General features: G+C 55.2%; 1 protein-coding gene across 1 annotated transcript; it reads left to right on the forward strand.

The window, feature by feature from the left end:
* Window positions 1–5,638: 5,638 nt before the first annotated feature.
* Window positions 5,639–23,981, forward strand: SERINC2 (serine incorporator 2). The gene is made up of 10 exons (XM_044237648.1): window positions 5,639–5,717; window positions 14,877–15,038; window positions 15,793–15,986; window positions 16,423–16,502; window positions 16,902–17,039; window positions 17,737–17,906; window positions 19,607–19,697; window positions 20,009–20,150; window positions 22,479–22,697; window positions 23,415–23,981. The coding sequence occupies exons 1-10, from the start codon at window positions 5,679–5,681 to the stop codon at window positions 23,548–23,550; spliced, it is 1,371 nt and encodes a 456-aa protein (XP_044093583.1). The 5' UTR covers window positions 5,639–5,678; the 3' UTR covers window positions 23,551–23,981.
* The last annotated feature ends 3,259 nt before the right edge of the window (window positions 23,982–27,240 follow it).

Below are 27,240 nucleotides of genomic sequence, written 5' to 3' on the forward strand. Positions count from 1 at the left end.
TCCCCTCACCCCAGGGAATGGTGCCGGCCTCCTCGGGGGTGTGGAGGAGGCTGAGCTCCTAGGTGGGGGTGCTCCCATGGACCTCAGTGTCCGTCACCCACGTGGGCTCTCATCCCTTCATATGAACCTACGCTCAAACCCACACACCCCGCAGGCAGCAGGGACTCCTAGAGTCTAAAGAGGCCTGAGAAGCTCTGGTTTTTTGACGATCCCCGTGAGTTAAAAAGGAAGAAATGCTTAAGGGGGCTGGTGGTGTTTTATGTGTTTTAACTGAACAAATTAACCTGTTAAAAAAAATTAACCTCTTTAACACACATGCACTCACAAACCCAGCGCAGTGCACCTGGGAGATTCAGATCATTGGAGGAATTAGAAAAGCCAGGAATTAGGAATTAGAAATTAGGAATTAGGAATTAGGAATTAATTAGGAATTAGAAAAGCCATGGTGCGCCGTCCAGCCGTGGGATAGGAGTTTAAAACTGTGCAATGAGCAGGTCGCCTGGGAGGCTCAATGGGTTAAAGCCTCTGCCTTCCGCTCAGGTCATGCGGGCTCTCCGCTCAGCAGGGAGCCTGCCTCCCTTCCTCTCTCTGCCTGCTTGTGATCTCTGTCTGTCAAATAAATAAATAAAATCTTTAAAAAAAAATCGTACGATGAGCAGCCTGTTCTTTCCATCGTGTGCGTGGCTCTCCGGGAGGGGACATCCAGCCCCCTGGCCATGTGCACTGTTTTCTAACATTTTATTATGGAAAATGTCAAGCGTCCAGAAAGTTTGAAAGAGTTGCACGGTAAGTACACATACCCTCACCACCTAGAATCTCCAATGAACACTTTGCAATATTTGCCTTATGACATTTTCGTGGCTCTATCCCCTCCTTCTGTCCACTTGGCCGTCCATGCATCTGAACCCGTCCTTCCGTCTACTGTTCTCTCTAGCCCTCCATCCAACTGGCTGTCTTCTCTTGCACTTCGGAGGCTCGTGAACGTGAGGCCTGGGCCAAATGGACATTCTTCTGTCCTCCTTGTCCCCAACAGTAACAGGCCCTGCTGCACACGCGTCACACACCTACACGTAAGCCCCGTGCACACACCTTGTGTGGTTGATCCATGCCCCCCATTCACACTTGTCTACTCCACACACATGGATCCGTGTGTGCAAACAGTGCACATAATCATGCATGCACATGCCTGTAAAGACACACACACACACACACACAACCTACATGGGCATTCACAGCAGACCCTAGATGTCTGTGAGGGAAGAATCCAGAGACCTTCTAGAATGCTGGAAACTATACCCCTCTTGGAATCCACGCCAGGTTCCAGCCGACTTCCCACCCCTCATTTCTGCCAAGGGTTGGGGCTTCCTCCCCAGCAGCTCCCACCCTGCCATGGCCCACCTTTGCCTCTTTTCTCCATTTTCTCTCTTACCTCCTAGCTATGTCCCACAGGGAGCACCTCGCACAAATATTCCCTCCAAGCGTTACTGCCTGTGGGTGCGCAGCTCCCCCAGCCTGTCCATCTGGGGGGGTGGGGACTGTGTTGGTCTTGTTTCTGGCACATTCCCGGCACTTGGCACTCAGCAGGCTCCCACCAGGCATGGGAAAAGAAGGATGCAGCACAGCCGTGCATACCCTGAGCAGCCTCGAGGACACCCTGTCACGCCCTTATCCGTGCACACACAATACTCGATGCTCACACACGCATGACTCATGCGTCTGCACACGAGTGAATGTGCACTGTGGACACACACCTGTCTGCCGGTTTCCCTGCTCTCCAGATGGAGTCAGTTCCGGTCCCTGGGGCCTTTCCCCAAGCCTTGGTCACCTAAGATCACTATGAGTTCGTGTGCTGGGTGTGAGATTCAGATGTGGCCCCTCGACTATGTGTTCAGGTCCTGGCTTGGTTCCATGCATCTGTGTGGTGGGGGTTAGGAGTACCAGCTCTGCTGTCCGACAAAACCTGGGTTCCACCCTTGCTCTGCAGGTAACCACTGTGTACATTCTACATCTGGTTTATGGGTGCATTACTTAACTTCTTGGAGCATCAGTTTTCCTATCTGTTAAATGGGGAGAATCGTTTCCACCTTTAAAGCATCGTACAGGAGATGCCTAGCATGTCGTAGGCACTTAAAGATGGTTGCCGGAGTCCTATTATTTTTGTCACTTTAGTCTTTGTCCCAAACTCCTGCGTACCCTTTGGGAGGGAGGGCAGCCTTAGTGGGGGACTGTGTATGGGGAGAGCAGGTGGATAGCTCCTAGTGAATGTTTCTCCCCGCCTCCTCCCCTAATCCCAAGCTCTCATTATCCTACATGCATATTCATAAGAGATAGCCTCAGCCCCATGCTGTAAATGGGTCAGAAGCAGGAAGTGGAGGCCAGTGTGGAGACCGAGGCCCTGTGGATAGGAGGCTCCAAGCCACACTGCATCTGAGTCCTCATGGACGGGAGGATGGTGAGTGGAGATGGGGCAAGAACAGACTGGGGAACACTGGCGGGGGGCACTGGAGGGCTTGAGCAGGGGGTTATTGCTATACTGAGATTTGAAAACCGAGGCCTAATTGAGATCAGATTGGTGAACCCTTGGGGTGAGCTGCCAAGAAGCAGCCAAGAAGCCAGAGGCTGTTTCCTTTGGGATCTGGAGATCTGAGCACCTGTCTGGGCTGGTTGATGGGCACAGAAGCATGGACTAGATGACTCTTGCAGGTTTCTCTCAATGGGTGTAGTTTATGTGGTATGATGTAGTTGAAAGAACAGCAGTGATCCTGAATCTCAACCTCCAGTGGGGCTCAGAGAGGCTGGGTGACTTGCCAAGGTCACACAGCTGCTGACTATGTTCTCGCCTCTGGAGGTGTGACAGAGAGAATGACTCTGGTCCTTGAAGAAGGTTCAAGACTGGGAGACAAGTAGGTGGGATGGGCAAGATAGAAGTAATGACGCCTCTTTATCTACCTCCTCATTTCATCTCTCAATAATCCCCTGAGGTAGCTCGAGCAAACACAATGGTCTCCCTTTTACAGATGAGAAGCGTGAGGCTGAAGGAGGAGGAGTCGTCACCAGGACGAGGCAACCCGGTGAGTTATCTGCAGCTCGGTTGGCCCTTCCGTGTAGGGTGCCATGGGGGCCTCAAGAGGCCTCGACGGCCACTTGCTTAGGTCTTGGGGATCTTGGGCAGGGTGGCACCAGGACAAGGGCAGTGCGATGCCCTGCTCTGGAAAACTGTAATCTAAAACCAGGTAGTGGGGGGCGCCTGGGTGGCTCAGTGGGTTAAGCCTCTGCCTTCGGCTCAGGTCATGATCCCAGGGTCCTGGGATCGAGCCCCGCATCGGGCTCTCTGCTCAGCGGGGAGCCTGCTTCCCCCTCTCTCTCTGCCTGCCTCTCTGCCTACTTGTGATCTCTCTCTCTGTCAAATAAACAAATAAAATCTTAAAAAAAAAATACTTGAGATCCCGTTAAACCCGTCCTCCCTTCAGACAACTGCCTATTTCTTCCAGTGCTTTCTCGATATTCCCAACAGCTCTGGGAGGTTAAGCAGGATAAGCATCTCCATTTCAGGGGAGAGGAGGGAGGTGAAGTGACCCCCAGGATGGCCGAGGGTGACAGAGGCTCTGATAGAAGAAGAGTCTCAGCTATGGCTTGTCTTGGTTTTGGGTGCTTTCTCCTGGATCAGACCGTGGGAGGGGAAGGGGCTGAGGAAGGAAGAGTCTGGCCCTTGGGGCACAAGTATCAAATGATGCTGAACTGGGTGGGGTGGACGGCTGTGGGAAGGGTCCCTTTAGACTGCGTGGTGGCATTGCAGACGCAGAGGATTTCTGGAGAGAGGAGGACCGTGGATGGGCTGTTTTGGGATCAGACCATTGGTCACAACCAGTTGAGGAAACTGGGCTTGGGGCGGATGTTCAGACTTGCATTCATTCCGCAAGACCACTTCCCGTGTGCCGGGCTTGGTGCTGGACCCAGGTCAGGGGAGGGGTGGCCAGACTCGGAGCCTGCGTGGCTCCTAGTCTCAGACTAGGGAAGGACCGCACCTATTCTTGCACAGAGAGAGAATATCTTCCACTCTGTTTCCCAACAGAGGCTGTGGGACATCAGGGACAGGCCTTGGGTTCCAAGGTCAAGGCCAGGCCAGGTGGTCTTCTAGCTCTGCCCTTCTGACCTGTGTGGCCTTGAGCAACAGTAACAGCAACCATAATAATCAAAGCCAATGTTGATTCAGGGCTGGGCTTATGGGAGGCATGTCACTTTACTTTGCGCCTCAGTCTCCCGATCTGCAAACTGGATGGAGTGGGGAATGAATCTCCTTCTTAGGGTGATTGTGGGGTTTGGATGGGACCATGTAGGTGAAGGAGTTCGGCACCTGCTCCAGCTTTCTGGCAACTTGAGTTATTTGTGAGACTGTAACATAGGTCCATGTGGTAGAGACTCAGGGAAGTTGGAGGATATTCATTCCTAATGGGGCCAGGTAGTGGTTTGGGGATAGTGGTGGTTCTCTTCACTAGGATATGGGATGTGAGCGAGGCTTCCGGAGGCAGAAAGCTGGCGGGGGGGTAAGGAGAAAAAAAGGACTTTCCAAGGGGAGGGCATCATGTGGACAAAAGTGGGGAGGAGGGAAGCTGTAGGGTGTGTTTGTAGAACAGTCCTGGGCACAGTTAATAGCCTGGCTCTATGAATCACCCAAGGGGCAGTCAGGCCGGATCTCTGGCCCCAGGGCCAGCTGTGAGGCACTTAGACTTCCTGCCCTAACATTATCTGTCCAGGGTTGAGCGAGGAGAGGGCTAGAGGGTAAACTGAGAATAATTACAGAGCCCCGATTCTGGGTCTCCCTCACCTACCTGTATGGGGCAGTTGGCTGGGAATGTGACCCACCCACCCTTCTGACCTCCTTAGCTTAGCTGGGGGCCAGTGTTTGGGCATCTCTGGGGAGCAATAAGCCAGCCAGCAGGAATGGCTCAGGGGAACGTGTGGACCAAGACAGGAGTCAGTAGAGCTTGAAGAAGGGGTAGGTGGAGGGAAGGATGGCTGAAGGAGTGTGAGGCCAGGGTCTTAGGAGAAACAGGGATGATGAGGAGCTCACATTTGTCAGGCATTTACTATGTGTTGGAACAGACCCATGAGGTGGGTATCTTCGTTTTACAGATGGGGAAACTGAGGATCCAAGAGATGAAGTGAATTGCCCAAGTTTCTTTATCAGATCATGCACCGTACAACACCTATGCATTGGGTGGAGGCTCTACGCCAAGGAGTTTGGGGTGACCATCACTTGGCTTCTGCCCCTTGTGAGGGGACAGAAGGGGCAGAAGGGGTCGTAGGGTCGCGCTGTGGCCTCATTGGGGTTTGAACCCAGGTCTCAGTATTTCCAAAACCTCGCTTTGTAACAGGGCTTGAATCTGGGGCAGAGTCGGGTACCGCTGCACGCCTCACATGGCTGCGGGAGTCCCAGGCCCTGTCACTTTCCCTACCGGTCTTTCCGGGCACACCTGCCCCAGGTGAGTCCCCCGAGGCTCCGAGCGTCATCGGAAAGCGGCGAGAGGCTTCGGCAGGTGGGGCGGGGCGGGGCGGGGGCGGGGCCCGACCGGGACGGGGCGGGGCCAGGACCGGGCGCCCGGAGCCCCAGCAATCCCGCCGCCCGTGCCCCGCACCCCGCGCCCCGCGCCCCGCGCCCAGCTCCCCGCGCCGCCACCATGGGGGCCTGCCTGGGGGCCTGCTCCGTGCTCAGCTGCGTGAGTCCTGACCCACCCGCGCGCCGCCCGCTCCTTCTTCGGCCCCGCACTTTTGTCCCGTCTTCTTCCTCCACATAGTTTCTTCTTTTTCCTTCCTCCAAACTTGTCTTTCTGGGTCCGCACCCCGCCACCGCGCCCCTCGGGTCCCCCAGTCCCTCGGTCCTCCCACCCCCATCCCGGACCAGCGGGCGCCGGGGACAGCTGGTGTCCGGTGCTCGGGTTACCGCGGGGGAGGGGTTGGGGCGCGCCCGGGTGGCGGGGCGGGGGGAGGGGCGGGCCTTGGGAGGGCTCCCCTCCCGGGGACTGGGGAGACTGAGGCCCAGAACCAGGGCTGGGGGTGCGCGCTGGGGCCCCACCTCGCCCAACTTGGGGACATTTTCGCCGTCTGCCTGTTGTCTCTCTCAGACGTTCTTACTTCTTTGTGTGGTCCGCCTAGTCCTTGCCCCACTCTGCAGTGTCTTTTTCTGTCCCTCTGGCAATCCGTCCGTCAGTCTGTCTCCCGGCCCGCCGGCCTCAATTTGCGCATTTATATTTGTCGGACATTTGTTTCTGTCCATTTGTTTATCCCGCTCTCTTTGTCCGTCCGTGGCTTCTCCATCAGTCATTGCCTGACGGGTGTCCGTCTGTCCTATGGTCCAGCCTGTCTTTCTGCATCCTGGTCTCTGCCTCTTTCAGACTAGCTCACTCTAAGGCCTGGGGACTTCCCCAGTGAGCCCCAGGCCTTTCCCCTCTAGGCCAGGGAGCCTGAAATGGGGGTGGAGAGAAAGCCCCTATCCGCCTTCCTAAGCCACGCTTGAGTGAGATGGGTTTGGGTTGCCAACTGCCAGCAGGCCCAGCTCTGGCTAGGAAGACCCAGGAATTGAGGGAGGCTAGAGTGTGCGGGGGTGGGGGGGTGGGGGGTGGGGGTGGGGGTGGTGGGGTACTGCTTTGGGGCTGCAGCCAGCAAAGGGGAGGAGCTGGGAGGCCCCTTTTCCTTTCCCTTTTCCCAGCCCCCTCTCCTTTCCCTCTTCCCCTCATTAAATCTGAGGTTCATTCAGGCAGCTCCCTCCCCCTCTGCCCTACACAAAGAGAAGCAGAGAGAAGAGGGGGGTCTGGTGGCTGCAAATCTCAGGACTTGCTTTCCTTTGTCCCTGATTCCTGTGTGTGTGTGTGCGTGTGTGTGTGTGTGTGTGTGTGTGTGTATGGGCCATAGGGTTGGTGAGCTTAGGGATCTGGAGATTACTTTGCAACCATTTTCTGAGAAAGATGTATGCACCAAGAGGCTCTAGAGTGGGCCCCTGGACTGTCTCTTGTTCTCTCTGGGCCTCCACTTACCTACTTGTGAAGCGTGTGTGCGCATGTGTGGGCCCGTGCCCACAGAAATGAAGAACAGGTCTCTGAGATTCCTTTCTGCCCAGTGAATTCTAGGTTTGGGCTGGGTCTGGCCAGGAAGGGTTTGCTTCCTGGTAGGGGAGAGAGCGCTTCCTTGAGGTTGACCAGTTTTCCATTTGGCCAGGCTGGCCTGGGAGTGGTCCATGTTGAGAGGCTGAGAGGCCACTTGCCAATTCCCTGTGCCTCTGTCTCCCCATCTGCCTCCTCCACGGTTCTGTTTGAGGAAGATCGAAAAGTGCCCCACCTACTTCCTGGCCACGGTGAGTGGCACTATTGTAACCTCCTGGAGAGTGGGTGGAGAATTCCCTTTGCAGCCTAAGTTGGCCACTGAGTCATGGAATCTTACAGCGCTGAGACCAGAAGGCACCTGACAGGCTGGCTCAAACCCTCAACAAACTGCGGCTCAGAGAGGTTAGCTGACTTCCTGTAGGTTGCACAGACAACGGATGGGAAGCTGGACAGTCAAGATTAAAATCTGATTCGTGGTCCAGGCTTCCGCCCACACCTTCCCTCCCTTCACATCCCGGGTGCCCGAGGGACAGCGCTGGTCCAGGGTAGAACTGGGAGGTCCACTTAGTGAGTATCTAATGTCTGCAGGGGACCTGTCCCTCCTTTCAAGTGGCCTTCCTGGGGCTTCTGACCTCAGACATTTACTGATTTCCTACCACATGCCAGGCACTGTGCTGAGCCCTTGCCATGCTGTCTGGTTGGTTCTCTCGCCTGCCCTCTGACACAGTTGCCTTATCTCCGTTAATGATACCAACAGCAGTCACGACCAGGGCGTCCTCACTCAGGACCCAGTGCTGTTCAGTGGTGGCACAAGCCAGCGTGTGGTGAGCTCTGTGTGTGTGTCTTCTCGTTCACTTTAGCCACGGCCCCGGTGAGGCAGTTCTCGTGATTCCCATTTCACAGAAATGACAGACAGAAATGATCCAGACAAAACTGGATCAGAGAGGGAAGGTTATTTCCCCACAGCCACACAGTATTAAGTGGTACAGTTGGGTATTACTGGACACTGATAACAACCTATTTCAGGGGCGCCTGGGTGGCTCAGTCAATTAAGCAACCGACTCTTCGTCTCAGCTCAGGTCTTGATCTCAGGGTTGTGAGTTCAAACCCCGTGCTGGGCTCCATGCCCAGTGTGGAGCCTACTTAAAAAAACCAAAGAAACAACAAATCAAAAACAACCTGTTTCAATAGAGATGTGCACCATAGGAGGAAAGTTCTAGTAAGGGGTTCCTGAGCATCTTTGGGGGAGCATTCTGGAGTCTGTGGATCCAGGGAGAAGACTTCCAGGCATGACCCATTTGCATCTGCCCATCATGCCTTTCGGTCAGCATTTGTATTGGGCCAAGGGTGAGCCCTGGCTCAGAGGAGATAAGATGGGCCCATGATGCAATGGGAGTCACCAGGCCAGCCAACACTTGGTGGCCTAGACGGTGAGCAAATGCCTAGGGAGGGCCTTGTCTAATATCTGAATGCCATTGGATCTGTCTGTGCTCTGCATTCAAGGGAGCATGGAAGGGCAGAGGATGGGACTCAGATCCTGGCCTGGTCTCTCCCGGGCTGTGTGACTGTGGCCACAGTCCCCTCGCCCCTCCCTCAGGGTCAGAGAGTGAGGAAGTGGAGAGAGCAATGGTGCCTGTCTTTGTGAGGATTAAGCGGGATGGAGGGGGCACGCTGACATACTTAGCACGAAGCTGGCCTGCAGTAGCCGCTGTAAGCACCCCGAAGTGGGAAAGTGCTCCAGATCACATTCGAGGAAGTGGGCGACCAGGGACACTGGGACTGACGGGAGAGCCTGGGCTCTGAGCCACTTCACTGTCCTGCCCAGCAGCCCATCTTATGACTGAGGAAACTGAGTCCCACAGCAGGGAAAAGAGACCTGTCTAAGGCTCTCCTGCAAGCTGGTGGCTACGCCCAGACTAGGTGATCTATTAGTGCTGCCCGCGGTGGTGCATGTGCCCTGAGTAGTTCGGGGGCCGACCTCTTCTCTGCTGGGTTTCCTCTGTTCCCCGGTTGGCTTGGCCAGTATTGGAGCTGTTCACAGAGTCTGCAAGGTGCACCCCATCCCAATTTGTCCCAATTGTGGCAAAATGTACGTCACATAAAAATTTACCACTTTAGGGACACCTGGCTGGCTCAGTCAGCAGAGCATGTGACTCTTGATCTCAGGGCTGTGAGTTTGAGCCCCATGCTGGGTGTAGAGATTACTTAAAAATAAAATCTTTAGGGGCGCCTGGGTGTCTCCATCAGTTAAGCCTCTGCCTTCGGCTCAGGTCATGATTCCAGGTTCCTGGGATGGAGCCCCGCATCGGGCTTCTTGTTTGGCGGGGAGCCTGCTCCTCCCTCTGTCTGTCGCTCTCTCTGCTTGTGTTCTCTCTCTCTCTAGCAAATAAAAAAAATAAAATAAAATCTTTTAAGAAATTTGCATTGTAACTTTTTTTAGTTTTCAAGAAGTTTGTAATTTATTTCATGACATATATATGAGGTACCATGACATATATTATATATATCAAATATATATGTGTGTGTGTGTGTGTGTGTATATATATATTTATATTTATTTATGGTTATCAAGGGCGCCTGGGTGGCTGCCTTAGGCTCCAGTCGTGATTCCAGTGTCCTGGGATAGAGGCTTCCCCTGCTCGGCGGGAAGCCTGCTTCTCCCTCTCCTACTTCCCCTGCTTGTGTTCCCTCTCTCTCTCTGTGTCTCTCTGTCAAATAAATAAATAAACCTTCTAAAAAAATTTTTTTTAAATGGCTATCAATTTTCATGATATCAAACTGATATCATCCCAAATGAACGGTAGTGTCCAAAAGGGGAAATATTGTGGGTTGAAACACACAAGAAAAGTTCTAGGCTCTGCCTCCTTTCCCTTGGCCCCTGTTCTGCTAGCTCACTCTCCCTGTTCCTAGAGGTACTGGGCACCGCCCCCGGCATCTGTCTTCCATCTGTGGCCGAAGCGGTCTCCCGGTAATGCAGATCTGATGCTCTGCTTCTCCTGCGCAATGCTTGCTCATTGCCTTCAGGAAAAGTGCAGGCTCCCTGGCGCGGCCCGTAGAGACCTTGATCAACACTTGCATCAGCCTTCTGCCTTCTTCTCTTGATAGCTGCCCCTAAGAGAGTGTTTCTTGCAGTTTTGCCTGTGCTGTTGTTCCCTTTGTAGGAACATCTTGAAAACGGATCCCTCCTTTTTCCCCATTGTGGTAACATACACATAACCTAAAACGGACCATTTTAACCATTTTTAAGCGTGTGGTTCAGCGGCGTTAATTACATTCAGGTTGTTGTGAGAATATCTCCACCATTCATCTCCAGAACTTTCTCATCCTCCCCCAATTGAAATCACTACCCGTTCAATGATAACTCTCCATGCCCCTCTCCCCAGCCCCTGGAAGCCCCCAGTCTACTTTCTGTCTCTGTGAATCTGACTGCTCTAGGTCCTCATATCGGTGGAATCAAAGGACATTTGTCCTTCGGTGTCTGGTTTATTTCATTTGCCACAATGTCTCCATGGCCCATCTGTGTTGTAGCAGGTGTCAAACTGTCCTTCCTGTTTATTTATTTATTTATTTATTTTATTTGACAGACAGATCACAAGTAGGCAGAGAGGCAGGCAGAGAGAGAGAGGAGGAAGCAGGCCCCCTGCTGAGCAGAGAGCCCAGTGTGGGGCTCCATCCCAGGACCCTGAGATCATGACCTGAGCTGAAGGCAGAGGCTTAACCCACTGAGCCACCCAGGCACCCCCAAAATGTCCTTCCTTTTTAAGGCTCATTAATTGTATGGGTATCCCACACTGTGTTTATTGATCATACATCAGTTCATGGACACGGGGGGCCTTCTTCTACCTTTCAACTATTGTGAATAATGCTTTTATAAACATGGGTGTGCAGGTATCTGTCTGAGTCCTTGCTTTTGACTAATACCCAGAAGTGGAGGATCCATTTATTTATTTATTTTTAAGATTTACTTTGTTTATTTGAGAGAGAGAGAGAGAGAGAGCGCACATGCACACACAGAGCAGAGGAAGAGGAAGAAGCAGACTCCCCGCTGAGCAGGGGGCCTGACGCGGGACTCCATCATGACCTGAGCTGAAGGCGGGCACTTAACCAACTGAGCCACCCAGGTGTCCCTAGGTCAGTTTATTTGAAACAAAACAGCTTTAAACTGTGGCCCCAACCCTAGCTGCCTCCCCTGCCTGCCTGGTGCCCCAGGATTGGTCCCGAGAACCCACATCCCTGGCTTTCGGGGCAACCAGAAGAGAGTGTGAATGATCGGTGACAGCCTGTTCCCACCAGGCCAAACCGCACATGGTTCCAGAGCTGTCCAGCTCGCCTCAGGGGGTGGTGAGCTCCTTGTCATTGGTGGTGTGTAAGCAGCAGAAGGCTGCCTTCTGGGTGATTCTTCATTAGAGATAGGCCAGACCAGATGAATGCCAAGGAGCCTTGCAGCCTGAAAACTTTAAGACCCAGGGCTTTCTAAGAGCTGATTCCCCATTCCAAGAACCAGGCTACTGCGAAACCATGCCCAGTGTTTCGGTGTTGTTCTGTTGCTGCTACTCCCCTGAGCCCCGTTGGGGGCGGGAGTGTAATCTTAACACAGGAGCAATGTCATGTCTGCCTTGGCCTTTCACCTTGTGTCATAAATGTTAGTCTGTGTTGCCCTGTGTCCCGTGACTTGTTTCTTTCCTGCCCCTGTAACGTTCCGTGGAGTAAAGGGACCACCACGGGCCCCTAGCACAGGACATGTAGGTTATTGTCAGTCTCTTGAGATTCTAATAAGCTCATAAAACCCAAAGCTTTGTGCCTATTTTGGTTTTTCATCTTAATCTAAAAATTTTCTCTTTTAACAACAAAACCAGCTTTATTGAGGTAGAATTGATATTTCCCTATACTTCGTTGCATGTACCCCTCTAAGTGTTACCTACATATCTGCAGCACTCAGCGGAGATCCCTTGTAGGGACCATGATGTACGGATAGGCATTTAGTTATTTTAAGATCCCCCCTAGTACTTTCTAGGTATGAGCAGTGCCACAGTGAACTTGTGTGTGCGTGTATGTGTGTGCGTATGCACGCGTCTGCCCTTACCCCTGGGGGCTGGTACTTGTGCAAGAGGAGGTTCTTTTTTTTTTTTTTTAAAGATTTTATTTATTTATCAGAGAGAGAGAGGGGGAGAGAGTGAGCACAGACAGACAGAATGGCAGGCAGAGGCAGAGGGAGAAGCAGGCTCCCCGCCGAGCAAGGAGCCCGATGTGGGACTCGATCCCAGGACGCTGGGATCATGACCTGAGCCAAAGGCAGCTGCTCAACCAACTGAGCCACCCAGGTGTCCCAAGAGGAGGTTCTTGTAGGAGTGATGCCCAGGAGAGCAGAGACTGGGTCAGAAGGCCCGAGGGATTCCAGGGATGCGTCAACAGCCGCTGGTGGGGGCGGGGGTGGGGGCTGTTGTGTGTTTTTCTCTCCCTGACCTCCTCTCTCTGGTTACTGGCCCTTGGAAATCTCGAGGATGTCAGGAACACCTGGCTTTTGATCTCCAAGAATCAGGGTGAATTGAAAGGCCAGGCTCCCCGAGGGCTGTGGGGCCGTTTTTCTTATGTGTCAAATGTCTCAGGTTGAAGTGGTAACAAGCCAGAGCCAGGCCCTGACTTGGGCACTTTAACAAATTGTTCCTGAGACAGGAGCTCGCGGGCCTCCGTGGGTTTCCTCTGGCAGCCGAGGGGTTGTTTCCATCCCTGGGATGTTTCGAAATTAAGTGAGACTGCCATCAGTGAGCTAGTGGGCCCTTGATACAGACAGACATGAGCTTGAACCCCAGCTCCTTGGCTTACCTGCCCTGTGACCTTGGTCATGTCACTCTTCCGAGTCATTTTCTCTGTCTATAAAGTGGGACGTCAGTGATGGGGTCATGTAGATAAGGGGCTTACCACGGGACTCAGCAACTCCTAAAGGGATGCTGTCCCTCTTCTTGAATCTTAGTACTGCTGTCCTCTTGCTGGGTGGCTCTGGCATCGTCTTAACTTCTCTGATCTTGGTTTCCTCATCTGTAAAATGGGGCTGATCGCTAGTCTGTCTCATAGCCAGAATGTTCTTTATGGTTTACAAAATATGTTTCTGGCATTTGCTTATCCCTTCACCCCCAAAAGGCAGTCAGGGGTGGAGGGCAGGGCTTGGGGTGAGAGCTGCAAGGTTTAACCAGGAGTTGCTGGGCCAGTTAGGATTTGAACCATGAAGAGGAAATTCATTCTGCAGGCGTTTCATTTAGCCACCATGTTGTACTTGGCCTTGTAGGTGAGAGAGATGGGTAACAGGGAACATTTCCAGGGGCGTTTCCGCTCTTGGGAGGAAGGGAAGGGGAGACGGGAAGGCAGCTACACCTCAAGCAGAGTGTGTTGCACACTTTGAGACCATTCCAGAAAGTTGAATACCACAGGGTCTCTGAGGAGGAAGGTGCCCCTTTCAGCCTGCCCTCCACTGAGGCGGTCTTTCAGTGTAAGCCTGTTCCTGTCCCTCCTAACTTCAGACCCTCGATGGATGCCCTCTGCTTCTAGGATCAACCCCAGGGCTCTGTACATGGCAGCCCGGCCCCGCCAGCCTGGCTGACCTCCCCACCTGCCACTCGCCATCTGCCCCCAAAGCTTTGGCCACAAGGGGCCTCTTTCTCTTCCTCCATCGCCCAGCTCCTGCCCGCCCCAGAGCTGCCCTCCGCCTATGCTCCCTCTGTCTGGAACACTCTTTCTTCCCCCTGCTCGGGGGAGGGCCCCCTCATTCTTCGGCTCAGCTCAAATGTCACTTCTTCATGGAAGGGAGCCTGCATCCCCAGTCTGAAGTAGGCCCCTGTCAGTGACACTCAGGGCAACAACGACCATGACCGGGGGAATGGTTGTTGGGTGTCTTTCCTGAGAGCTCTTGACTCTTACATACCTGGGTGAAGAGCTGGGAGAAGGGGAGGGGGCGGGGTGGGGGAGAGGGGAAGACCGTCCCTGCTGTCCGGGACAGGGCCAGCCCCAGAGCAGGAGATCACAGCCCCTCATGACTCTGTTGTCCATTCCTTCAGCACATGGTTGTCCTAGGCCGACTGTTCCTTGAGGACTTTACATGTGTCTGGGTCCATGCCAAACACGTTACATTTGTTCAGTCCATAGTCCCTGAGCTCCTGCTGTGAGCCAAGAGCCGTTCTGATCGCTGGGTCTGCACAGCGAACCAAACCCCGGGCTCTGGCAGAGCTCACATGCTGGAAACGGGAGGTGGACAAACATGAGTTAAACGAGAAAGCCAGTCCCAGGGAGAAACGCTAAACCGCGAGGGGGGAAAAGAAAGCCAGAGTGCGTTGCAATTTAAAATTCCTGTGAAAAGTTGATACTGTTATGATTCCCATCTTATGGAAGAGGAAACTGAGGTTTGAGAGGTTGAGTGAGGTGTGTAGGGCCACTGCACAGCTTATCCATGTTGGAGCTGGTCTGGAGCGGTCCATCCATCCATCCATCCATCCATCCTTTACCACGCTGCCTCCCCCTACATAAGAAACAGCGTGACCCAACCTTTTCGAAGCTTGGTTTCTTTGGAGCCCTTTGGGGCTTGAACCTTCGATGGGATCATGTCTGAGGAGGAAGAGGGCGCCCCTGCCTTGTCCAGGGAGGGCAGGCTTGGCAAAGATCTGGAGACATGGAGAGGGCAGGTAGAGGGTGCTCCTGCTTGGCTGGGGAAGGGGAAGGGGGAGGGGGAAGAGGAGAGGAGGCAGGGAGTAAGGGGACCGTCCCCCCACCATGGCCCTGTCCTTCCCACAGGTGTCCTGCCTCTGCGGCTCTGCCCCCTGTGTCCTGTGTAGCTGCTGCCCCTCCAGCCCCAACTCCACCGTGACCCGTCTCATCTTTACGGCCTTCCTCTTCCTGGGGGTCTTGGTGTCCATCATCATGCTGAGCCCCAGCGTGGAGAGTCGGCTCCACAAGGTGAGGGGTCCAGCGGCAGGCAGAGGGGTGGGGCAGCCCGTGGGACCCAGTTCTCAAGTGCAGGCCCAGCTGCTCCAGGCCTCGGGCGGAGGAGGGGTGCGATTTGAGGTCCCAGCTCATCGAGAAGGCTGGGCAGGAGTGTCCCGGGGGTGGAGATGGGGGCTTTTCTTCATGTAGGGAGGAGAGTTTGTTTCTCATAAGCCTGGGGTCCTTTGGAGAATCTTACGGATCATCATTGTCCCCCACCTGGATGCTGACCCTGGGCCGTGCTTTTCCCTCCTTAGTTCTCGAGCCCTGTTTGGGGTCCTCAGTCTTCCCTTCATCCCAGCATCTCAGAGCCTGACACAGGCCCGGGGCCGTATTTGGGCCAGTGGCTCTGATATTTCAGTGTACGGGGAAGTGGGAATGCCTTTGGGAGTGTGCTAGAAATGCAGACTCTCGGACTGCACCTCAAACACTGGTTCTGTCTGAGAAAGCCCTGGAATCTCACCTTCCCCTGGAGTCCCCGGGGGTTCTGGCGTAAGTGGTGGGGAGAACACTCAGTCCTGCTTCCCACAGTGCCATGTAGTCCGGAGGCCGTGGGGGCGACAGCAGGGAAGCAAGCAGAGTCACGATCTGTCCCCAGGGGCCACTCACAGGACTTCAGCCCCAGGGCTGGGAGGGGGTCCAGATGGCGGGGAAGTGGGGAGCCTTGGCAGAGTTGGCCCAGGGTTCTGCGGGCAGGGGGCCTTCACGCTGCTCTGTCTCCCCACAGCTGCCGTGGGTGTGTGAGGAGGGGGCCACAACGACGCCCGTCATCCTTCAGGGCCACATCGACTGTGGCTCCCTGCTCGGCCACCGCGCCGTCTACCGCATGTGCTTTGCAACGGCGGCCTTTTTCTTCCTCTTCACCCTGCTCATGATCTGCGTACGCAGCAGCCGGGACCCCAGGGCTGCCATCCAGAACGGGTGAGGGCCCCCCCCAACCCCAGCCTGCAGCCGGGACCCCCACCGTAGTTTCTGCCCCTAACCGGTCTCCAGCGGTGTCCGGGCCCTGCCCCAGACTCAGGAGCCACCAGAGCACCGCGATCAGCTCATTTAGCTCTTTCCACTTCTCAGATGAAGAAATACAAGTCAGAAAGGGTGAGAACATGCTTAAGGCCACACAGCACTTAAGTTGACACAGTTGGGACAAGAACCTGGGTGGCCACCGTCGCTCTGACTTAGTCCTTCCCTCTGTCCCTCAGGGATTTTTCTAGGGCCGGGGCAGACTATGCTCATCAGACCATCAGAAAACCCCTCTTCACTTTCCCTAGGACCCAGGACCTGCTCTTGGGGGTAGGGGTTCTGGGGGCCAGCCCTGGTCCCCTCCCTGCACTTAGCGCCCTGGTCTATCCCCCAACAGATTTTGGTTTTTTAAGTTCCTGATCCTCGTGGCCATCACCGTGGGCGCATTTTATATCCCTGAGGGCTCCTTCTCCAACAGTAGGTGGTCTTGATGGGAGGGACTGGGTGGGTGGGGGGGTCCCAGGAGGGAGGTGGGGTCTCCAGAGGGAGGAGCACCGGTGAGGGTTGCGCTTTGCTTCGGTACACAGACCTCAGGCTGCTGCTGGCTGGGTAGGAGACAGCGCTCTGGTGCTTGGCCACATGGCCTTTGGGCGATATGGCGGTGGGCTGGGGGCTGGGGGGGAGGTGGGCGGGGCCAGCCTCACCCCTGCCCCATGCCCTGCCATGCTGCCTCTCCGTACATGCCTAGGGGGTCCTCGAGAGCATGGACATTGCCACTTCCCAGGCTCCCCATTGCAAGGCATGGCATAAAGCCTGGCCCTCAGGCTGCCTCCCCGCTGCCTCGCCCCCTCACCCCTGTTCCCTCTCCCCACGCAGTCTGGTTCTACTTCGGTGTCGTGGGCTCTTTCCTCTTCACCCTCATCCAGCTGGTGCTGCTTATCGACTTCGCTCACTGCTGGAACCAGCGGTGGCTGTGCAAGGCCGAGGAGTGTGACTCCCGGGCCTGGTATGCAGGTGAGCGATGTCCGGATGTCGTCCCAGTGGGTCCCCAAGCTGGAGGAAAGCCTCAGGGGGCATCTGGAGCGGCCCATGCCCTAGGGCGGCAGTGGAACCAACTGGGGCTGATGGAAGGAAGAGGGGATGTGTGTGGGCAGGGGCAGCTGGTCCCGGGGTGACTTTGGGGGGCGGTAAGAGGGGAGCCGGACCGGAGAGGCCTTGGTGGGGTCTAGTTCAGCGGTTCCTGCAGGATGGGCCTCACGCAGCCAGCCCAGACCAAACGGAAAAACACTGGGTCCCTGAAGCCCTGGGGGCAGAGCAAGTCCCCGCTCAGCTCCATTTCCATTCTCCTGTGCTGACCAAGGAGGAGGGCTCAGTGAGGGGCCGGTTAGGTTTCAATGCCTCTCGAAAGTGGCCAGTCTCTACGATGAGAGAGCTGGGCTTCAGCGGGTCCTTGTGCGGCCAGTGGACTTTGTGAAAGACTCTTGTGTTCACTGTATTTCTTTCCGTGGTTAACTTATTCATGGCAAGTGAGTCCTTTTAGTTCAAGATGGGGCCACAGCTCATCCAGGAGCTGGTGAGTGACGGACACTGATATCATTCCTCCATTGAGGAAGCCGAGGGCCCACACATGGGGCTGCCTGACAAGCCCCCCTCGAGGGTGGGGGGGTCTCTATGCCTCCTGACCCAGCCTGTCACCACCCCTCCTGCCCAGGCCTCTTCTTCTTCACCCTCCTCTTCTACACGCTGTCCATCGCGGCCGTGACGTTGCTGTTCATCTACTACACTCATCCCGGCACCTGCTATGAAGGCAAGGTCTTCATCGGCCTCAATCTCACTCTCTGCTTCTGCGTCTCCATTGTCGCTGTCCTGCCCAAGGTCCAGGTGAGTCTGCTTGCCTCTGCCCGCCCTGACGCCAGGCCCCTTGGTGTGGGGGGACTTCTGGTAGGAACCTGGGGGTCTTGGGGAAAGGCCATCAGTCATAGAGGCTAAGGGTGTGTGCTCCCGAGTTGGCCTCCTTGGCTTCGAGTCATAGCTTTCATGGCTACTTGCTGGGTGTTCCCCCCTTTGTGCTTCTCTCTTCTCCCATGTAGAAATGAGGGTAATACCTATGCTTTGGAGTTATTTGCAGGATTGAGATAGAGTTTGTGAACCCAGAGAACAGGGCCTGGCCTATAGATATCTATCAGGTATTAACTACTGTTATCCTTGTTGTCTTTATGGAAATCGGGAGACCGTTAGGGAGGATCACGGAGTGACATCTCCCAGATCCCCTCAGCAAGCGGTGTTGGGAGGTGCTGTTGCAGGCCCCAGTCCCAGACCCTCTGGCATAATGGGTGGGCCCCCCATGTCATCGTGAGCTCTTCAGCAAGAGAGCCCTATGAGCCCAGCAGTGCCTCACAGTTGGGGATGAGATCTCAGCTCACTGGGGGTTTCACAGGTAGCCTGGGGAGCCTTTGAGGGTCTTTAGCAGAAAGGTGGGGAACCTCCCTTCTCATCTGAGCTTCTATTTCCCGGTGAGAAAACTGAAGCCCAGAGAGGGTGATGCCTCTGTCCCAGCTCACACAGTAATCAGTATTCATTCAGCGACGACTTCCAGAGCGCTTGCTGTGTGCTGGGCCCTCTTGGAGATGTTGGGATGTAGCTGTGAGGGGAGACTAACAGCAGCTCCATGACCTCTCCTGTCATGTAGTCCGGGCATCACCATCATCCCCACTTTCCAGACCAGTAAGGGGAGGCTGAGAGGAGGAGAGAGACACGCCTGAGGTCGCACAGCTTGGGGGGCGGGCGGTGAGGCGGTGAGGCGGTGAGGCGGGGGTGGGGTGGGGGTGGCACTGGCCGATTGGACCCCCTGCCTGTGCTGCTTATCAAAGTTTGGATTCCTGTTTCCAAGTGTGTGTGTGGTGAGGGTGGGGAAGAACAGCTGGCAGGAGACGAGGCCAAGGGAGATAATTTGGGATCATACATGCTATGTGGGAAATAAAAGAGTGGGCAAAGTGGGGGGGCCGGCAGGGAGGGGAGCGGGTGCTGCCGCGGGGGTGAGGGTGTTCGGGCCTCACTGAGAACGCCCAAGCTGAGTCCTGAAAGCCAAGGAGAGGCTGGCTGTGTGGAGAGGTTGGGGAGGACCATGTCAGGGAGTGGGCACAGTGAGTGCAAAGGCCCTGAGGTGGGAGAGGGTTTAGTGGGTTCTGTGGACAGAAAGGAGGCCAGCTTGGCTGGAGCGCAGTCGGTGGGGAGGAGCTTGCTGGCGGGGGTGGGGGGCAGGTGGAAATGAAGGCAGGAGCAAAGCAAGGAGGGCTTTAATTCAGAATGTGAATGGATGCCGCTCTGGGGCGGCGTTCTCAGAGGGGAGCGATGGGGATAGTCTGTTAGAGAAAGAATGAGGACTCCACCTTTGAGTGGGCAAGGTGGCTGGTGGGTGGGTGGTCCAGGGGTTGTGTTCTCCTGAGGGGTGTGGGAAGGGATGGCTGTAGGGTGGCGGGGGTTCCTGAGGTCCCCCGGTGTGGTGTGAGTGAGCTAGGTGCAGGTGGGGCGCCCCCCCCCCAGGTCTGACGGGGCTCTTCCTGATGGACCGCTCTTACCAGGAAGCCCAGCCCAACTCGGGTCTGCTGCAGGCTTCGGTCATCACGCTCTACACCATGTTTGTCACCTGGCTTGCCCTGTCCAGTGTCCCCGGTGAGTACAGGCCTGGGTTTGGGGAAGCCTGGGTTCATTCCTGGGTCAGCAGAAGGCTTCCAGCGGGCTGGGGACCCTCACAGGTGACAGGGACATCTCAGCCCAGCCTGTACCCCCTCTTGGTCCTTCAGGGAGGTAGGAGGACCCTAGCTGTTCCCGGAACTCTTTCTCTGTCGTTTGTCTGCCAAGTACTGTCTGTTGCTGGGATTTGGATGGTCAGTGGTATGTCTGTCTGTCCATTCGGGTTGGCTCTCGACCCTTCCTCAGCCCTGGCCTACAGGGGCTGAGGGGGACCATGCTCCCATCTCTAGACCAGAAATGCAACCCCCACCTGCTGACCCGCTTCGGCAACGGGACGATCCTGGCGGGCCCTGATGGCTACGAGACTCACTGGTGGGATGCCCCGAACATCGTGGGACTCATTGTCTTTATCCTGTGCACGCTCTTCATCGGGTATGGGGGAGGCATCTGACTTCTGGGGAGGCATCATACTGGGGGCCTGAGCGTGCGAGGGAGGGGAGGACATGGGAGCCCCGACCCCAAGGAGGAAGGCGCCCTTAGCAAACACAGGTCCAGCCCTGTGCTTGTGCAGAATGGAATCTCTCTGAGGGTTCAGCGGGACTGGGCAGCAGGGGCATGGTTGGACGCTGCCTCCTGGCCCAGAGCCCCCTTCTTGCACACCAGCCTGACATGTGTCCAGCTCAGTGGGGTGAAGGCACCTCGGGGGGGTGGGCAGGGAAGAAGCCTGGACTGCGGCCAGCAGGGGTGGGCTGTGTCACTCACCTGCTGTAGGGTCTCAGGGCAAGTGGCTTCACCTTTCTGAGCTTTTGTGATGATGGAGGATGGTAACCTCCAATGCCAGGGGTGGTGGGGACCCCACAATGTCACCTGGGAGAGGGCAGCTCAGACTGAATAGCACATAACAGCTTTTTTTTTTAAAGGAGCCTCTTAGCAAGGGCTTATCAGTGTGGACTCTGGAGCCAAACTGCCTGTGTTTGAACGTGGCCGTACCACTTAGCAGCGGGGCGATCTTGGGCAGGTCACTGCACCTTTCTGTGCCTTGGTTTGCTTATCTGTCAAACAAGGATAAAAATAGTCCCTACTTCGCAGGATTGTGGAAGGGCGGTCGATGAGTTAGTATGCATAACGCACTTAGAAAAGAACTTGGCAAGTAGTTGGTGCCAAATCATTGTTTGCTTTTATTGCAAGTAACTGGGAGAGTTTGCACAGCTGGGGGGCAGTAAGCAAGTGGCTGTTGTGGGCCTCTGCGGGGCCCACGGCCGGCGCTGCTCTCTCCATCCCTGCATGGCTGCCTGGAGGAGGCCTCCGCCCAGTTCCTCTGTCCTCCTGGAGTCGTCCATCCATTCCGGGCAGGGCATGTTTTCTTCTAAGCAGCACACCTGTCTCCCAACATTCTGAGGCTGTTTCATATTTTGTTTCGCCCTTTTTTCAAAGCCTGAGGAAGTCACTCTTTGTTGCCTCATTTGATGCTTTTCTCAACCAGGGAAGACCCAGATCCCCTCCCTGGTACAGTTAAGGAGATGGGAGGTTCAGGAGGAGCGGCCCCCTGTCTGAGCCCGCGTGGTGGCTGCAGAGCCCCCAGACACAAAGTGGCGCCCCTGCTGCTCCCCAGACTCACCTCCCTGGGCTGCGGTCATGGGGCTGTGCCTCTGAGAGCCCAGGGGACTTAAAAAAGCATAGTGTTTTTTAAAGTTTTATTTATTTATTCAAGAGAAAGAAAGAGAGAGAGAATGCAGGAGGAGGGGCAGAGGGAGATGGAGAGAGAGAATCTCAGGCAGACCTCCTGCTGAGTGCAGAGCCGGACACAGGGCTCCATCCTGCGACCCTGAGATCGTGACCCGAGCTGAAATCAAGGATAGGACGCCTAACTGACTGAGCCACCCAGGTGCCCCCTTAGCACACAGTTCTTAAAACCCAGAGAGCAAGGAAGCAGGTGCAGCCACAAGGGCAGGGACCGCTGAGGACAGCTGCCGTGCCCAGCCGTGTCACCAGAACCTGGGCTCCCAAGCTGGAGATCCCCATGATGTCTGATGATGACTGGGGTCAGGAGAAGCTCCGCGGGTGACTTCTCAGCATGGTGGGATGCGGTCCCCATCTCCTTCTGGGTCACTTTTTTTTCCCAGATGCGAGTTGGATTTTCAGAATTGCCTGTGTGTCTCACTCTATTAAATACTGTTTAAAACATCAAGACCTCATTACAGAAATGACCAAAAAAACCATTACTGTTGGTGGTTGGTTTTTTTTTTTTTTAATCATAAACATGAAGAAAGGGGACGTCATTAGTATAACTACTCTAGAAGGAAAACAAACTTAATGGCAAATGAGTACTCTTCATTATTAATATGGTCAGTGAATGCCGTCCCGGGGGTGGTCCCTTGCAGTACTGGGTACTCAGTATATATTTTCGGGATTGGCAGTCGGACAGCCCGAGTAACAGCGCCTGTTTCTCTAGTTTATTCTCTGTGCTGGGCACAGTGCTGAGGGCTTTACCTTATTACTGCTCCTGGCAGCTCTACAAGGGAGGTATTGTAACCCCTCATTTTACAGAGGCTCAGAGAGGTTAAGTGTCTTGCCTAAGGCCACACAGGAAGTGAAAGTCGTGTTCGGAGTCAGAGCAGTGAGTGGGTGGGCCCAGAGTCTCACCACCAGGTCACCAGGCCCCAAGGGCCTGGAACCACCATGCCCACCCTTAGGACCAATGCCATGGCTCACGAGGCCCCCGGGGGCTTCCTCCCTGTCTCTCCCCTCCCTCCCCGACAGGCTGCGCTCCTCGGACCACCGGCAGGTGAACAGCCTGATGCAGACAGAGGAGGGCCCGTCGGCGCCAGAGATCATGCAGCAGCAGCAGGTGGTGGCAGAGTGCCGGGGCCAGGCCTTCGACAATGAGCAGGACGGCGTCACCTACAGCTACTCCTTCTTCCACTTCTGCCTGGTGCTTGCGTCCCTGCACATCATGATGACCCTTACCAACTGGTACAGGTACACGAACCCAGGCCGGGCATGGACGGTGTGGGCTGTGCAGAGGCGTGGGTGCCGCATACATCCTCTCCCCTCCCCCACCCCCATCCCTCTATCCTGGCTTCTCCTGATGCCTGCTGCAGGTTTGGCCACAGAGGGGTCTGTCTGGGACCCTCCGCAGAGCCTGCACATCCAGGCCTCAGCTGCCAGGCCAGTCTGCTCAGTAGCTTGTGCCTTCCCTAAGTGCCTGAGAAAGGGTGTGGGGGGGGGTTACAGGAGGGGATGCTGGTCCTGTGCAAGGGCAGATGAGGCTTACAGATCAAGAGTATAAGGTCAGAGTTGGGATTCATGACTGGAGGGTGAGGATTTAGAGTGTGAGGTTAGAATTGGTTACAGGGTCAAGAAGAGGAGTCCTGAAGTCAAGGATGGAGTTATAGGATTGAGGGTCAGAGTCAAGGTTGGAGGTCAGGACTAAGGTCAGGAGCTCTGGGGTCCCAAAGGCAGGGACCAGGAGTCAGGTTATAATATTAGAGTCTAGGATTAAGGTCAGTGTCAGGTCTGTGGTATTAATCAAAAGCCACATTTAAGGTCAAAGACAGAACCAAGGCCTAGTATCAAAAATATCAGAGATGGGGGGCTAGAGTTACAGAGTAAGAGCCAGAGTCGAAGTCAGGAGTCACAACTGGGTCGTAGGGTTAGGACCAGGACTGAGGTCACTGGGATGATGGTGTGTTCCAGACCCGGCGAGACCCGGAAGTTGATCAGCACGTGGACCGCCGTGTGGGTGAAGATCTGCGCCAGCTGGGCGGGGCTGCTCCTTTACCTGTGGACCCTGGTGGCCCCTCTCCTCCTGCCAAACCGGGATTTCAGCTGAGGCGGCTCGCCCCACTGGTGCCTTGGGGCTCAGGGAGTCAGCCACGCTGAGCCCCTACCCCAGCCCACCTCCAGGATTTGCTCTGGAGCTGGGCCCCCTGTTCTTAGTGCCTTTGGGGATAGGGAACCTCAGACCCAAACCTGAGCCCCACCTTCCCACTGCCTCCAGACCACAGAGCTGCCTCTTCCTTACCCTTGTCTCCCATCCCCTACACTCGCCCTCTTGGGAAAAAAGGGGCCCTTATTTTCAGGCTCTCCGGGAGAGGGATCCCAAGGAGACAAACCCTCAGAGCCACTCCCCAGGATGGGGTACCCAGCACTGAGGCCCCGGGTGGCGCTGACCACATCCCCCAGGGCGCGCCACCCCCTTCTGGGACTCCGTGCCTTACTGAGTCTCCACAACTTCGCGCAATAAAGCAGCTAATGTATGTACCTGCCCGTGTCCTGTGCCCCCCACACTCGGGCGCGGCCACCATGCCTTCTGGGGCCAGTGTGGGGGCAGAAACAATGTCAGAGCAGAGGAGGCCAGATGAGGGACCCCAGACTCTGTTCTGTAAGGCCTGGAGAGCCTTGGGGCAGAGGAAGGGGAGACTACAGGGGAAGGAGGATAAAGGGAGTCTGGGGGCCAGGCAAGGCACTAGAGCAGTGTCCACATGGGGGGTGGTGAGGCCAGAATCAGGGTGGAGTGGAGAGTTTGGTGGCTGATGGGGCCATCTTCATCGTCCTGCCAGTGCCCGCCCTGAGCTCCCGTCCATCTCCAGTCCGCCACTAGGGTCCTACTCCTTCTTCTTGCCATAGCCATAGTCCTTGTCACCAGCTCTGGGCCAGGTGCCTTGGGGAATGCAGAGAAGAATCTGACCTAGCCCCAGACTTAGGGCATGGTGGGATGTGCACTGGAGTCAGCCGAGTGGGTCTGGATTCGGTGAATCTTGGAAGCCGTGGGGCTTGCGTGGGTCTCCAGGCGAGTCCTATCCCTCTGGGCACTGGCTGCTCACCCATCAGTTGGAAGGACGCCTCCCGCTCCCGAGCTGCTGTGAGGCATGGATGAAGCAGCCCGGCGGGTGCCCCATAAGCACCATGGGTTCCCATCTCCAAAGGCGCATAGTAATGCGGGAACAACAGGCATCCTAACTGTGGCCCCAGAGCCTGATCCCAACATGGTGGCTGCCCACAGGCCATGCACCCCCTGCATTTGCGGGTGTGACAAATAGATAGGATGTGACTGGGTTTGCTGGGTGCTGGGGGTGCGGTGGCTAGGGACACAGCCTGTTTCCAGGGAGCTCTTGGGTCACAAGGGCTGTGGGGGTGCCCGGGCTATACTGAGGGGAGGCCTGCCATGGGCTGGGCATGAGGACGGACATCCTATAGAATGAGTGGGCACCAGCCAGCTCTAGAAAAATGAAAATGCTCGAGGCAGAGGGGACAGCATGCGAACAAGAGAGAGTGGGGCATTCCAGGACAGTGTGGTGTGCCGGGTGGCTGGTCACCGTGGAGCGTGCAGGTCAGGAGATGCTGAGCTGAGAGGTGGGCCGGGACCCAATCACACAGGCCTTCGAGGGCCATTGCGAAGAGACCAGATGTTACCCTCAGTGCAGAGGGGAGCCGTGGAAGGTTTTGGAGCAGGGTAGAAGCAGTGAAGGTGTGAGGTAATCATGGGGAAGTTCTGGAAGGCTTCAAACAGAGCAGTGACATGGTCAAGGTGGTATTTTAGAAGGATTTCCCTGATTGAAGGGGAGGGGTGATAGCTGGGACAGGTGCCAGGGCCCGGGAATGAAGAGAAGGGGTGGGGTGGGGGCTAGGGGAGGGGCAGAGGATGTTGTCTCTCAACCCTGGGACAGATCCTGGGGAAGGTCTTGGCCCTGGGTGCCTTTCAGCCCAAGGAAACCCTCTCCATGGAGCAGCCCGAACCTCCTTTCTTTCCTCCTTTCACCTTTGGGAGAAAAAGCCCACACCATGCTCCTGATAACCTTTTTGTTTTTAAATGAATTTGTAGAAGTGAACTATTTTGTCCTGCTTTTGTACCATGTTGCTCTACAGTTTTCAAAGTATTCATTCAATAAACATGCACTGAGCATGAGTTCTGGGCCAGGGTCTAGGCCAGGGTGGGCCTAATCGGGAAGGAGGCGAGGCCAGGCTGAAGAGTCTGAACGCCCAGTGAAGGAGTTTCATGTCCCAAGTTGGAGGTCACCACCTCTGAGAAGCCACCTGGATTTCTCCCAGACAGGTCAAAGGGCCTCCCCTCCCCTGATGTTATTTCCCCACTGGCCATTCAGTCCCCCAGTCAGGCGGTGGTCACACTCACTCACCTGGTGGGCATTGTGGTGGAGGTGGGGGCGGATGTCAGGGCTGACTGCTGCCCACCCAGGGGCCTGGCTGCAGGGTCTGGCCTGCAGAAGGTCTGGCCTCTTGTCTCCTGCTGCCCAGCACCATGGTTTCCACATGTCCTCCCTCCCTTCCTTCCTTTCTCTCCACCTTCCTCCCTAGCCCTTCTTCCTCCCTCCTCCACCCCCCCCCTTTCTGACCTCCCATCTCTTTTCCTTCATATGCTCTCCTCCGTGGTCTCTCTCGCCTCTCACTTTCTTTTGTCACCTTCTGTCTTTCATGGGTCTGTGGGACAGGCCCATAGGACACCACCCTTTCTGTGGGCTAGTCCCTGACCGGCAGGTCTGTGACAGAGCAGGGCATAGCTCTGGACCAGATTGTCGAAGGGCTCTCTGGGCAGAGCAGGTATGAAGCCCACAGATCAGTGTGGGGACTGGAAAGCTCAGCTCCAGTCCTGTGTGCCTCACCTCGCTTCTGTAAAATGGCAACATTCTGTAAAATGGCGGTTTTGTAAACCATAAAGCCTGGTGCTTGGCGGAGCCAGATGATGCGGTTAACCAGCAGACATTCCTCATCCCCTCTCCCTTTCCAGCCAGCATCACGAAGGCTGGAAAAGTCAAGGGGTCCCTTTGCAGCTTCCTGGAGAGCAGTGGGTACCTCATAACGAGCCCACTAATGGCATCCGAAGGAGAAGGCTAAGGGGCGATTCCAGGAAAGGGGCTGTTTTTCTTCTTTGGGGGGCTGCTCCTTCTCCCCTTTTTCTATCTTAACACGAATGAGATGGCTGGGGCTACAGCAGCTATCTTGAGACAGTGAGGCAACAAGCCCGAGGGTGAGAAACCAACAAGGTGAGGACCTAGTACAGAGAACTGGAAGGGCTCTGGGTGCTTGACGTGTCCTGCTGGGCCTGTCCCTGCGCTTCTGTTATGTGAGGAAAACAAATGTCAATGTGTTTCAGCCCCTGGTGGTTGGGTATTAGTTCCTTGCTGCTGAATGTATTTCTGATATGACATGCGAGATGATCATTAATTTCAGCAATAATAAAAATAATAAACTAGAGAAACTGGTCTCCATGACTCAGGACTATTGGATGGCAAGAGTATAGCACATACACACAGTATCCATGTAAATATTTGGAAATAAATGTATACTATATGCATTTATATAATATACATATGTTTAGTATCAGGAGAAACTGACAAGATAGTTTTTTGAGATAGTAATTCTTTTTCTCCTTTAGGAAACACACAGAAGAAAGTTCTAGATCTCCCTGCCTTGGGGGAGTTTTGAGGAAGTATGGGAAGCAGGAGAAGGAGGTTACTTGCAAAATAACTTACCTTGCTAGCTTTGGCAACCAAAAGCCCAGTCC

Source organism: Neovison vison, chromosome 2 (genome assembly GCF_020171115.1).
Source record: "Neovison vison isolate M4711 chromosome 2, ASM_NN_V1, whole genome shotgun sequence".
NCBI classification, from domain to species: Eukaryota; Metazoa; Chordata; class Mammalia; order Carnivora; family Mustelidae; genus Neogale; species Neogale vison.